The 13,930-nt window shown below is 42.4% G+C and overlaps 1 protein-coding gene and 1 long non-coding RNA gene across 6 annotated transcripts in view; both read left to right on the plus strand.

Annotated features, from left to right (window-relative positions):
• LOC117808446 (probable phospholipid-transporting ATPase IH) overlaps positions 1-4,294 on the plus strand; it is a 40,684-nt gene extending 36,390 nt beyond the window's left edge. For both annotated transcript variants that reach the window (XM_034678200.1, XM_034678201.1), the window contains one exon: positions 792-4,294. In XM_034678200.1, the coding sequence (XP_034534091.1) occupies positions 792-1,064 (273 nt within the window). In that variant the 3' untranslated portion in view covers positions 1,065-4,294. The remainder of the gene's footprint in view (positions 1-791) is intronic.
• A 4,058-nt stretch (positions 4,295-8,352) lies between these two features.
• Positions 8,353-13,135, plus strand: LOC117808039. Of its 4 annotated transcripts, none has more exons than XR_004630106.1 (5): positions 8,353-8,426; positions 8,578-8,622; positions 8,709-8,858; positions 9,916-10,012; positions 12,820-13,135. It is a non-coding gene; the product is annotated as an uncharacterized LOC117808039 (long non-coding RNA). The 4 variants fall into 4 exon arrangements; XR_004630105.1 differs by lacking the exon at positions 12,820-13,135 and adding an exon at positions 11,958-12,251; XR_004630107.1 differs by lacking the exon at positions 12,820-13,135 and adding an exon at positions 11,847-11,943.
• Positions 13,136-13,930: the final 795 nt, after the last annotated feature.

Below are 13,930 nucleotides of genomic sequence, written 5' to 3' on the forward strand. Positions count from 1 at the left end.
TTTAGAGCTCTGGCACCCTCTGGTGACTTGTTTCAGTATTACTGTGGGACTGAACATTCATGCATGTTTACAAGTCAAGTTTCTATTCTGCATGTTTTGTTTTTGCTCTTTGGGGTTGAACTTCATCACAGTCTGTGTGTAGTTTCATTCCTCTCCGCCTGGGATGCATTGCTACTTTCTGAGGAGTGGACGAGACATTTTTGTCACAGCTGGCAGAACCAGGTTAAAGGGATTAAGATGCACGGTGCAGCAGAGTCATGGCCAGGTTTTGAAAACCAGGAAGCCCGACTACAGATGCTCTTTTTTGCAGAATGCATGCAAGTTTACCTTTTTGTCTACCCTAACCCACGACTTCCTGCAGCAGGAGACCTGTTGTGTGAAAGGATTACCCATTTGCACATTCAGTGAGCTTGCAGAACGATGTTTAGTATCTCTAAGGCATGACTAGAGGGTCAAGAAAGACTGATCACTCTTTAGTTTAGCTCTGAAACTTCTTGTCATCTCTCGGTTCTGCAAGGATGACCCTGGTTCTGCAGGATTTAGCATTTCTATCTTATTTGAGGTGAAGACATCATCTTTCCTCGACCTTCCTGTGTCATTTCACCTCCCAAACTTAAGATTTAAAGATCAATCTGAAGAGCGTCTTCGGTTCTGCCCAGCTGAGATAAAAGTCTCCTCCTCCTCCTCCTCCTCCTCCTCCTCCTCTCTGCAGGTGTTCTACATTGTAACTCTCTCTCCTCCTCTCTCCCTCTTCCTGTCTGCCTCTGTGTCTCTCCCTCTCTCCCCTGCAGAATGCTGATAAACTCTACAAAGGCCAGCTGTCCGAGTTCTCCCCCCTGGCGGCTCTCCATGCTCCACACAAGGCGGCCGGCCCGCGGCGAGGCTCAGGCGCTCAGAGGAACATCCAGAACCCCCGCAGGTCTGAACCCTTATCCAAGAAAATCATGTTCACGCACTGGCGGGAAACGCCAAACTACAGCACCTTCAGCCCCCTCCTCCGATTCGCTGACGGCTCAAAGCAGGGACACGCCTACAGCGGGGCGGGGCCTGACACCTCTGTTTAATTTATTCCTCTTTAACTCTGTCAGGAGCAGAGTTTGGAGTCCTGGTCCTGAAGCTGCTCACAAACATTTATTTATGTTACCGTGCAATGAAAGTGACCTTCAGACTGTCAGCAGCTAAATGTGGGGCAAAGCATTATGGGACTCGCTCGCCGCTGCAAAGGGCTCAGTGTTATGATGTCACTACGATACTAGAATTGTAAAGAAAACATGCACTGGCCCTTTAAATCTGCCTGTTTGACAGCAGGCTGCAGAAGTGTTCTTTATGATGACTGACGATTATGACGAAGCCACTACAGCTTTCTCTCCGATCAAACACCTTTCTTCATTCCATTATCCCTCTCTCCTCCTCGTCCTCTAACGCTCTGTCTCTCTGTTTCTCTTCAGGAATAACGTGTGTTGCATGTGTGCAAACTTACTGTCCCGAAACACTCCGTAAGGTCTGCGTCACGCTCAACGACACTGTAAGGAGGAGAGTAGTAACAAAGGAGAGTCAAAAAGTTGGAGATACTGAGCTGATGTTCTCACTTTACTGAATTTAACGAGTTATTATATAATCTAGGGTCTTATTTTGACGTATTTTGGGGTGTAAATTCGGTCACAACATCATCACTTTAAAGACACCAGACTCCCCTGAAAAAAACAGTATTATTCTCTGGCAGAACATGGGAGTTTTTCGTCTACCTGTGCCTTTAAGAGCTAGTTTTTTGTGCAACTGAGAGTCACTAAAAGTAACAAACACACATTACATCATCCCTTTAAAGCCACCAGATTCTTTTGACAACAAAAGCAATCTCCCCTCGCAGAACATGGGAGTTGTTTGTCTACCTGTACCCTTAAAAGCAATTTTTTCCTGTTATTAAGAGTCACTAAAAGCCACAAACACATTACATCGTCCCTTTAAAGCCACCAGACTCTGTTGACAAGAGCAGTAAGTTATCTTGCAAAACACGGGAGTTGCCTCTCACCTATAGGAGCCCAATACCTTCATCACGCTTTCTTTTCAACATGACTTAACTCCATTGACAATGAACAGTAGTTTATATTGCAAAACATGGGACTTGCTTGTCTACCTGTGCCTCCTTGAGATGGTTAGTTTTGTGTTTTTGTCGCGTAAATATTTAGCCGGATCCAAACTAGTTCTTAGGAATAAAAAGCCACACAGAAACTTTTAGAAACTTTTACTGACTTTACCTTTTAACTTTTGGAGTTGCTTGTCTACCTCTGCCTTTTTGCCTTTACTGGACAGCTTTAGAGAGAGATTATAATGTGGGGAAAGAGAGGTGCAACAAACAGAGATGTCAGACATTGAGTATGGATGGGAGAGACTCACTCACAAGACTTTAGAACAACAACTCCCATGCTCTGCAACATAAAGTGGTGTGTGGTGGCTGAGAGGAGGGTGATGTAACAGCTGAAATCATTTGCACCTCAGAATACGTCAAAGATAAGACCCCTCTGTAAAGTTTGAGGCTTGCAGCAGCTCGATCTCCAACACTTTGAGCTTCAGTGGTTCAGATGTAGTGTGAGTGTTTGATGAGATAGATGTGAGTGTGCTGATATCTAGTGTCCCTGTCTTGGAAGCACTTTAACCGTAGACCTCCTTTTTTATTTCAAGACTCCTTTTAAGTGTTTTTATGTCTTCATGCTTCTTAGCTCTCCTGTCAGCCTTAACGTGCAGAGCATGTTCTCCTGCAGAACAATCTCTACCAAAGACACAGAACAGAATGTAGACATCTTTGCAGAACAAAGAGGACAATGTCTTGAATCATGGTTTCGTCCTTTTAAAACTCAACACATGATTGTCCTTTGTCTGCCTTATTCTCTGTCCTCTTTGCTTCTCTTTCTAGCTTCCTCTCTTTTCTGTCTCTCCTCTGTGAGAGCGCTTCCTCCACACGTCTCATCATCATCACCATCACCATCCTCCTCTCCACGTCTCCATCCACGGTCCTCGAGGCAGAGTAGAGATCTTGTTTTGACTCTGAACCAAAGCCTTCTTGCTGCTAGAGATAGTTAGCTGCTTCCTTTAGGTGCCTTGTGCTAGTTTTCCTCTGCTTCTTTTTAATCGTGAATGTGAATGTACAACTCGATGGAGGCTGACGGAGCGAGTGAATAGGTAAATGTGGGATTAGTTCAGGATCAGAAACAACACGATGAACAAAGTCATGTTGAATATTTGTTTTTTATTGTTTTGTTCCAAAAGTTTTATACGATCCTCAAGGGCGCCCGTCTCTGAGATGTTGTTTTTACTGTTTTCTATCATGTGTTGTGAAGAAATCCCCTTTAAGCACATTTAGAGCGAGCAAACGACTCTCTGGATTCCGCTTCAGTATTTATTTGAAACCACCCGAGAGCACAGACGATCCAAAACTGTTGGATGCAAAGAGAGGAAATCCACTTGAAGAAGAAGCCGCCTCTGCAGGTTTGCAGCCGTGCATGCTTTCTTCAAACAAAGAAGTCACTCTGGAACTTTTGGCAAACGCTTCCCCAAAGTTTGAGCAGCAGCTTCTCCGTCCTCTCAGAGATCAGAGTCTTAAACCTGACGTACGAGATAAGATCTGCTTCCTGTTGAAATCTGGACGATCTGACTCTGCTTCTGCACGACCTAGCAGTGAGATTCTGCAGGATGTCACGTGATTTATCGGCCACGCTGCCCCCCTGCTGGTCACTGACTGAAGTCCGGCTCTTTAAGGGATCTGGAGCGTTTCTGTTACCGCCATAAACCCTCTGAGAAGTAGACGTTTTAACTCCCAGGAGATGTAACGTGTGTCTTATTTATGTAGGAACTGAGTCTCAACACTGGAGGTGTGTGTGTGAGAGAGTGTGTGTGTGTGTGTGTGTGTGTGTGTGTGTGTGTGTGTGTGTGTGTGGGTGTGTGTGGGTGTGTGTGTGGGTGTGTGTGGGTGTGTGAGGGTGTGTGTGTGTGTGACCCGTCTCCTTTGCTATAGAATGAAAGACGATGACTTTGCCTTCACACAGAATGTATCGTCACCGCTCAGTAAGTCCCGCACCCGTCAGTATCTATCCGTCTGTACGCTCAGATACAGTATATATATATACATATATAAATATTTATAAATATAGAATGTAGTTATGTTCATTCATGTACAGTTTGGAGCTCTTTTTATAAACAGTTTTTAACAGAGTGAAATGTCCGATCCGACCTCTCTGTATCATCGACAGCAGACTTCTGTACACCGCTTGGAAATAAAGCCAAAGGTGGAAATGTGAAACTGGAATCATGTCTTTATTTATTCAACCTCATTGTGACTGTTGAACAAATCAAGGTTTTAAGGGCTCGAAATGAGTCCCTGTACTACACAGTTTGTCCACAGGGGGCGCCAGATCCGTACATCCTGACAGGTCCGAACAGCTGCTGGGGATTCAGCTCTTTGGGTTTGATGCTGCTGCGACCAGGGTGCAGGATAATCCAGATTTTATGGATCAAAGTTTGAACAACACAAACTGTGAGTGTTTTATGACCAGAGCTCATCCAATGTCTTCATCCTTCTCTCTTTTGAACAACCTGATGATTAGATAAAACCAAATCTGATACATGTCATCTGGTTTGATTGACTGGGCCCTGAGGTTTGAATATTTTGATGCTTTGTTAAATAATTCCTAATATTTCAAATATGCTGATTTATTCCAGCAGTCTTTTGGTACCTGTCATATCCTCCTCTTCCTCTGATTCCTCCTGTTTGCACTTTTAAAGATGCCTCATGTTTTCTTGATCTCTTATATTGTTTTGAATATTGACGGAAAACAAATGTAGCTTTGTAGATGCAACATGTTATTCCTGCAGCCTGACATTTCCAAGGGATGTATCTTGTGCAATGCAAAGGATTATGGGTCAGAAAAACACATGATGCATCAAACATCTTGCATGTTATTTAATCTGAAAGTAAAGCTCATAGATGTGACTCCTATGTCCTGTGATTCTTTGTAGCTGCACTTTCTAAATCCGCCACATGGTGGCAGTAGAGTCCTTCTAATGGGTGTGGAGCTTTCTGAGGCCTTGACAGGTCTGTGCTCACACATCAAACACCTGAGGAGTTTGTGGAGATCTGAAATTGATGAAGCACAATGAAGGGGAGATTTCAGGAGGAGATAGAGACTCTGAACGATCAGTAATGATGATTAAAGACGGATCAAAGAGAGAAACGTTTAAACACGAGTGTTTTAGGATCAACACGTTCCCTGAAGTCGCTGCAGGGCTGCCGTCTGCACCATCTGAACACGTCAACAAGATTAGGATGGAGGTTTTGGATCGATTTGGATTCCCTTCATCCTTTTCACTTCTCATCTGCGCTGATCTCCTCGTGCTCTCCTCCACAGCTGGCAGACCTGCGACTGTGCCCGTGTGTGTGTGTGTGACAGGGAGGCAGAAATATCTAGGGCATGACTGTCAGAGGTGAAATCTGCGAGAGAAAGTGAAGAAATGTGAAGCGTTATGTCGCAGAGAAAGTCTTTGTGGGATCTCAGACCTCTTTTACCTTCCCTGAGATATTCTCTCAGCGCTTAAATCGCAATGACTCATTCAATCATCTCCAACCTGAGAGCAGAACGAGCAGAGTCTGAACATTTACCTCCTGTTTCATCAACTCCAGAAGCTTAAAACCATAAATATGACGAGTGTCTACCTGAGATTACGCTCTGAAGGTGGAGATCATGAATATACGGAGAGGTGGGAGATGTAATTGAAGGTGTAACCGGGTTCTTTACAACATCTTTACCTCTAATTCAGCTCCTGTTATCTGCAGCTCTAAAGTCAGACGTGTTGAGACTTTTTAAAGGTTTAGAGCTGAATACACTCCCCCAAGTGTGTGAAAATACTCCACACGTCGAGTTGACTGTGTGAAATGTTTAGAAAGAGACGCAGAGCTGGCAGAAAGACGCGCGAGTGTGACGGATTAAAGAGAATGAAAGACATGGAGGAGATTCTGCTTCATGTTTCACGTCAGGTTAAGCTGAGATTAGCAACAGGTGACTTTAAAAACACGGGGGTGAAAAGTGTGTGTGCAGGATGTTCCTCTTTTACATCTTTTATTTCTTATGTGTCAAAGTGATGCTGAGGGGTTCCACACGGCTCCGTCCTGGGCCTCTTTTCTGTTCATCCAACAAGTTTCCCTTCATCACGTCTCTGCACAGGCTGCTTTTACCGCTCTGATCCAGTAAAAACTTCTCTGAACTTGATGTGATCTCAACAAGAATGTGAAGAAAGTAAAACTTCATTAGCATTGCATCGTGACCTGCTGTTACGTGTCACTCCTCCAGGTTTGCACAGGGAGCATGACATAAACACAACACTAAGACTCAAAACTATTTTAGATTTTAAGATTTGACCTCTTTTAAAGCTCGTCTGGGTCTCACCCTGAGCTTTTTGAAATGCATTTTTATTCTATTAAACTAATTAATTCAAATGTATTTATTTGTTTATTTAATATTTTATTGTTTCCCTTTTTTTCTCTTCTTTCTGATGTGTTCTCATCTTCTTCTTAAAACTTTTTTATTCTTCTTTAATGTTTTTTATTATTTTTATTTATTTAACTAATTCATTTGATTCAATGTATTTCCTTTCTCTTTTTCAGTTAAATGCTCTATGTCTATCTGTTTCTAATTTCTCTGCAGTGATGTAGTTCTCTTCTTCTGCAGAGAGTTTCATTTGATTTACCTCTAAAAGGGTTTTTAAGTCTGTAAATAAAACTGAAATCATGTGACCTTTGACCTCCATGTCACACGTCAGACCTCATGTTATGATGTCGACATGTGTTTCTATTCACAGCAGTAAATGGAGGGAGCTAAAGGAGGCGTCCACACGTGAAATCCAGGAATTAGCTCTGAGATTGCTGTTATTTGTCACCAATTGTTTATGACTCAGTGCACGGTGCTGTTGTTGTTTTGGAGGGCGGGGCTTCAGCTCCTTGATTGTGCTTTCTTTAACATTACTATGTTTTAAAGACAGATGCATGCTTATATTTGTGTAATGTAGAGATTGAACAGGAACATGGATGTGTGTGTAAAATCTGATCATTTTTAATCTTCATCTTCTGTCAGACAATTAACCAGCTCTCCTTCACTCTCTGTCTCTTCTATTAAACTCTCATCTCTCATCCAAACAGGGGAAATTGTGCAGAAACTTTATTCCATCTGTCCCCCGGTTTGGTCTCGTCTCCTCTTTGTCACGCTCGTCAACAACCTGACACACAATGGAGTCAAACACAATGCACACAGTCTGAGCCGTGAAGACGTGCAGTTAGCTGAGAGCTCGTAGGCGTCGGCGTGAGAACACGGGAACAATGTACAGTCAGCTCAAGGATTTCTCATGCTCTCAAGGCCGGAGCTGAATCCTGCAGCAGCACCAAGGCTGCGACTCGTTTCACAAGACAAACACTTAAAACACAAAGAAGAATAGAAATGATATCCCATTTAGAGGAAGACTGCAGGATGTGTTGGCTTTAACATGTTATCAACTAAATGTGTCTCCAAGTTTTCTCACGTCAAATATTTACATTATGTGCAGAAGATGATGCAGGCCCACATTTAAGAAGCTGTCTGTGTTATCTGTGGATTCTTGCACATGATCAGCATCCAAAGTCTGCGCTCAAAGCAGAGAGACTGAAGTTATAATGCAAATCGGGCCTTTGGAGGTGCATCCCTGCAGACTCCAGGACTACAGGCTTGCTGTCAGTCATCACTTCTTCAAGTTGCATTTTAAAGGTATTGTTATGTGACATCTAATGGTGGAAAAATGCGAAAAAATGACTCAGATAAAAGGACTTTTAATAAGAAAGGTTGAATATATCCAGGCATTTGCTTGCATTTGTTATTAAAAGGCATTTTTTAATTACAAGACATCAGAATGGAGCTCTAAAAAATATGATTTCGTTGCAGTTTCTCATTTTATGTGCAGATAATTGATTGTGCAGGTCTTTTCTTCCTGCAGTGGTCAGACTCTATAACCAATAAAATATATATGTTGTAACATATGCTTATTTTTTACCTCTTTAATTTTAATATTTTATTTTTAATGATTGTTACTTTATAGGCTCTTGTTTGCTATATATATATATATATATATATATATATATATATATATATATATATATATATATATATATATATATATATATATATATATATATATATATATATATATATTTCCCCGTTGTGGGACCGGACAAGTAAAGGACTTAGACTCATAGACTGTATAAAATGCTTAGACTGTATAAAATAAAGGACTATCTTATCTTATCTTATCTTATCTTAAAAAAGCTATTTGATTTTGGCGCCCCCTGATGACGTGGTCGTAACGCTTCCTGCGCATGTGCGGCCATACAGGCTACGGGCCCAACTCACATGACGGTACTTTTGAAGCACTTTGTAACATTAATAGCACACAATTCGATATGTTTTTCAAACTTTTATGAAAGAATATATGTTTTATTGTTCCTGTGTAGTCAAAAACAAAGTTATTTATGTGTTTATTCGTTTAAATGGCTTTGTTTTCATCAAGCTGGACTCCCCCCGTGGTCAAGCCAAACAGAGACTGACGCCTCAGGTGAAACAGGTGTTCTCTGGTTGATAAACATTGACCTGTTGTTGAACAAACTGCAGTGGAAAACAACTTTTGACTTCCTTTTTCAGTTTCAAGCCGGTTGCACACCGAAAAGTGAAGATATGTGAGACTGAACGGCCGTTGGACGCATTACCTGTCGCTAATTTACCTGACGGGGATGCTAATTGCTAACACCTGTTTAAACAACCAAACAAACAAACAGGAGCTTCAAACAACAAGTGAGTACACACAACTTTAATTATATCTTATCTTAAATCTGTCTGTGCCGACACGACTCTGTTTATTCACTGTTTAAACTCTGTTCGCTTTGTTACGCTGCTTTAAAAACTTGCTGTGCTGTGTCTCGTGTTTGTATGTAGTCTACAGAGACATTTCTTCACCTGTTACCTGTGATTTAATCTGTATGAGCAGAAGTTCTTCAGATTATTATTATATGATGGATTTACTGCCCCTATTTTACATGGGTACAAATACTGATTCATATTTAAACAGTTGGAACTTTGGAACAGCTGTGATGAGGAATTACAAATGTCCCTTTGTGTATTTAAAAACATGTTTAAAAATTAAATAAACAGATAAATAAAAATATAAAAGAAGTGTAAAATCTTAATTTAGATTAGATTTCACTTAGATTTCTGAACTGCTGCTTGTTGATTGAAATGTTTTTTGTTTGTACGTTTGTTTATGAATGAAATGTTTAAAGACTGCTTTGTTATAAAACAACATAATTACTTGCACAATGTTGCCTATATACAGTGTAAGTGAAAAGGGTAAGCAGGATAAACCTTGGCTTCGGCCTACACCTTTTTTGGTCAGCATGTGATTGGCTAAAATATATGTGGATGTGTATGCATGGATGTACATACCGATATGTGTGTGTATGTAGATATTTTCTTGATGAATCCCTCAGTGATTGTTTTGTTTTTGCTTTTATTTGTGATTTTTACATGGCTCCCATGTTGTGGAGTTAAGTATTGGTTGTTGATGCAGACCTAAATAAACCTAATCTAAACATTTAGCTAACACGTTCATCTAATTCTGGATTTATGTCACCTTTTTAAGAAGTATTTTTAAAGACCTATACTATTACTGCTACTCCTACATTTTCTAAATACATGCAGTACGTGCATATTTGAGGACAGTAACACAGCAGTACAATGCTGCAGGCTGCAAACATCAATATTATAGTGCTGTCATTGATAGTTAGCTTTATGAACATTAGGAGTGTGCATATGGTTGCATGAGTGTTTAAATGTCATGTTTCTGTCACATCAGTGTTGCTGACCCTGACGCAGCTGTGCAGGGAGCGATGGACCTGAGGGAGCAACGTGTGTCTGAAGACCCGGAGGCGGCTGATTCAGGACCACATACAGTAAGTTGTTGTAGTTCTGGTGCATTGGATTACTTGTGTGCAACTTAAACATTATTAATGGCTAACCACAACCCTTACTTTAACTGTCACAATAACAGAACAGGACTGTAGATGCAGGGCTTAAACTTTGCTGTGTTTAGTCTGAGGAGTAGACTCGTCTTTGTACCCTTCTTACCTCGGTTTTGTATTCCTTTAGGAACGAATTTTTGACGTCATGTTTTAAATGCACCATCTAGACCATGTCGACATTTAATTAGATGTATATGATGAGGAAAAAGGAGGTGAATGCATGAGAGAGAGTGGAGGATGGTGTGCAAGCACATGCAGAATAGTTGAGGACGATTGTATCTGAATAAATCCAGTGCACGCTTTGAGCTCTTTGTCTTTTTAAAAGTTACCCCATGAGACTTCTTGACTTTATATGTAGTAGAAACAGTCCACATAGAGTACTTCCTCTTGTTTTGGAGCACCGAAGCCCTCTTCTTCCTCCTTCAAAGTTTCAATATCTTCTTGAATCCACCCTATTCTCGCTAGATGCCTCCTGTCCTCTCCTCCTCCTCCTCCTCCTCCTCCTCCTCCTCCCTTTCTCCCTTTCTCCCTTTCTCCCTTTCTCCCTTTCTCCCTCTGTTTTGTCGTCCAATCAGGTTGATTGATTTTACGCCTCTTCTTATCGAATGGAGCAGCCGTGTCAATAAATGTCGCCTGTCCTCTGGCCCTGCTCACACACACACACAGTCACACACACACACTCAGCAGTACGCAGGGTGAGTTGTTGTACATTTGAAAGCGTGCCAAAGCTCCTCTCCTCCTGCCAGTGTCTCTCTTCCTCACTTTCACACACACTGTTCATGTTCTGTGGATTATTTTTCGGCGTTTTTAGTAAGTGAAGCGGCGTTTAACAGAAATTAAAAGCGTGCTGAGAGTGACCACGGAGCTGCACGACACCAACAAGGACCGCTCTTACTCCCTGCTGTCCCTTTGTCTTCAGATTTAGGCTTCTGTCCAAACAGACATAATTTCACAGCCTGTCAGGGATGGAAAGAAGAAGTTTTAGAGGATGAGTTTAATAATTTTTCACCTGTTTTGTAGAATCTCAGCTTGTGCAACTCCAACACATTTATCTATGAGTCATGTAGACTGCAAAAAATCACAGAACTACCCTTTAATTTGTTACCTGTGACTACAGCGTCACCACACAGCCGCTGCAAAGGATAAACTCTGGATCTCTATACATGAGCTCTCTGTTGGTCCCTCTCTCTATCTGTGTGTGTGTGTGTGTGTGTGTGAGGCTGCTATCGATCTCACTTAATTGCTCTGACCCGCCTCTCTGTTCAAAGGTCTGAGCTGTCACACGGCTGCTGATGGATGTGTGTGTTCTGCAGGAGGAAAAACTGGGGTCTTGAGCCACGACGCCGAGTGAAATATGACAGAGTTTTATTTTCTACGGTTGTTCGTTTACAGCTGTTTGTTTATGTAAAGACAACTATAAATATGAAGAGGGAGAGATAATTCTGTGCTTCTTTTTATACTGACCTGAACTTTAGATGATGAAACTTCCTGTGCATGAATTTTGCACCAACATGATGATGCACAGATCCTCAAAAGGCTGCTAGGTTGCACTATGGTGCAGGACATTGCAGTGTTTGTTCAGCTGAACTTTAGTTTAGTTTAGTTTGTCTTTATCTCTGCAGTAGGATAACTCCATCACTCCCAGAACCAGACAGGAAGTAGATTTTTGTAATCAAATGTGATGCAGACGAGCAGGTGGACTCTGGAGCAGCTTCATTCTTTATTTCATAATAGTTCTGTAACAGTGTCTCCTCTTTTTGTGCAGCCACAGTTCCTCTCCTCTGTGATCTGGTGCCCTCGCGGTCAGGTCGTTTTCACAGCGTGAATGCGAGGCGCGGTCTGGTCTAATTAACGGCTGATATTCACTCCCTTCCAGCGTCTTTCAGCAGGAGCCTCTCTGCTCTGCTGTGGGAATACGGAGGCCCCGGCCTGTGAGAGTGTGCAGGACTCAGAGGAGATCCCCTTTCCCCCCTGGGTTGTATCATTACAAGGATAATTAGAGCGGGTCAGCGGCAGAAAGAGGACGGTAACAGGCCATAGAAATGAAATTCAAAGGGACCTCTGTGGGATTCAGCTGTGTGCTGTAAACACACACACCTTCTCTCATGTTACCTGTGGCTTCAGCTGCACACACTCTGTATTAAAATAAATATCAAGTTGATGACGATAAGATTTGGTTGCGTGACTATCTGATGTTGTATCTTGTGTTTGGCTGCAGCTTCAAGTTCCTAAAGAGCGATGTGAGAGCCTGCATGTTTGGTTTGATCTGTTGTCGTTTAGTTTCTGAGAGAGATGCAGTAAATCCATGTTCGATATCTTGACTTCTTCATACACAATAACCAATCCTAAGAAATAAGAAATATGATTGCAGAAGAGAAGGCTTCAGGGACGTAGAGAGGGTCTTCATATCGTTGTTTGTGTCGTCGGTCTGCTTTGGGGAGCTGATGTTTTCCTGCTACAGTCGCTAACCTTGTGTGGAATCAATGGGTTCAGACTGAGGATTCATATTTCTCCTCGTTCTTCCATTTATGTAGAAGACAAAGAGCTCATGCACTCGATTCAAACTCCCACACACACACTGAGACACACACACACACATACACCATCCAGCGTGTTTACCTCTCCTCACAGTCCTCATTCAGCGCTGAATCGATCCAATCTGAGCAGCCTTGGAAAACTGTATTCACTTTTTGTTGTCGTTCTCATCTCTCTCTCGTTTCTCTCCTCCGCCTCTCCAGCTTTGTTTTTCTCCCTTTCTATCGCTCCAACCTTGGATGCCTCAGAGCGCCGCAGTGCTCGAGGTGGAGCCGTCCACAATAGGACGAGTCTGGGAAGCCGCGGTGCTTGGTGAAGTTTTCTAACCTTCGGGGAGTTTTCAAGGATTGCGGAGCTGAATGCGGCATCAACGCAGGCGGGGATCGTTCTCACAGCCTACTGGTGTCATCGTCGTCTTCATCACCGAGCTGCTCCTCTGACCATCGCCGTGTGATATGTCAACTTTACTAAACAGACGAGTCTGTTATTAAAGATGAAATTATTGAGTCATAAATTAAACCTCCAAACATGCATCATCTTTAGTCTGCAGCAGAAGAAGATTTTAATACTGTAGGCCCCAAACGCCGCTTATACGTTGTGTTAAACTACCCGGATGTAAACGAGCACAGGTGATGTCATGCAATCAATCCACTTTAGTGTTGTAGTTCCCGAGACCAGTCTTAGTCTTGAGACCGGCCTCTAGACGACTTTTTTAAGGTCTAATTCTCATCTCGCAATCGTAAGCATTTTTACTCGGCCTTGTCTCAGTCTCGCCCTGCCTTTGTCTTTTCTTGGTCTTGCTCTTACTTGGTCTTGCCTCTGCCTTTTTCTCGCCCTGCCTTGGCCTTGGTCTTTTGCGGTCTTGCTCTGCCTTGGTCATGTCTCGGCCTCACCCTTTCTTGGTCTTGTTCTTGTCTCGTTCCCACCCAGGCTTGCTATTGGTCTTGTCTCTTTCTTTCCCTGCCTTGGTCTTGGTCATGTCTCCATCTCCATTTTGATATCAGCCTTCCACTCAGAAATAATAATGTTACACTTCCTCTTCTTCTTCCTCAGTTTTGTAGCAGATGCAGCCATACACATTGTCCTCCTCCTCCTCCTCCTCCTCCTCTCACAGCGGTCACCTGATCGTAGTTGAAAGTTTACTTTCTGATCCAGCGTTCAAAGACAAACACAGAGTCAGGCTGTGACTGATAGGCTGTATTATGAGGACAATAAAGGCCGGTAATTACAGCGTTTAACTCTGGACATTAATACAGCCCCAAGCCCTTCACACACACACACACACACACACACACACCAAACACACAGTCACAC

Source organism: Notolabrus celidotus, chromosome 24, assembly GCF_009762535.1.
Source record: "Notolabrus celidotus isolate fNotCel1 chromosome 24, fNotCel1.pri, whole genome shotgun sequence".
Taxonomy (NCBI): Eukaryota; Metazoa; Chordata; class Actinopteri; order Labriformes; family Labridae; genus Notolabrus; species Notolabrus celidotus.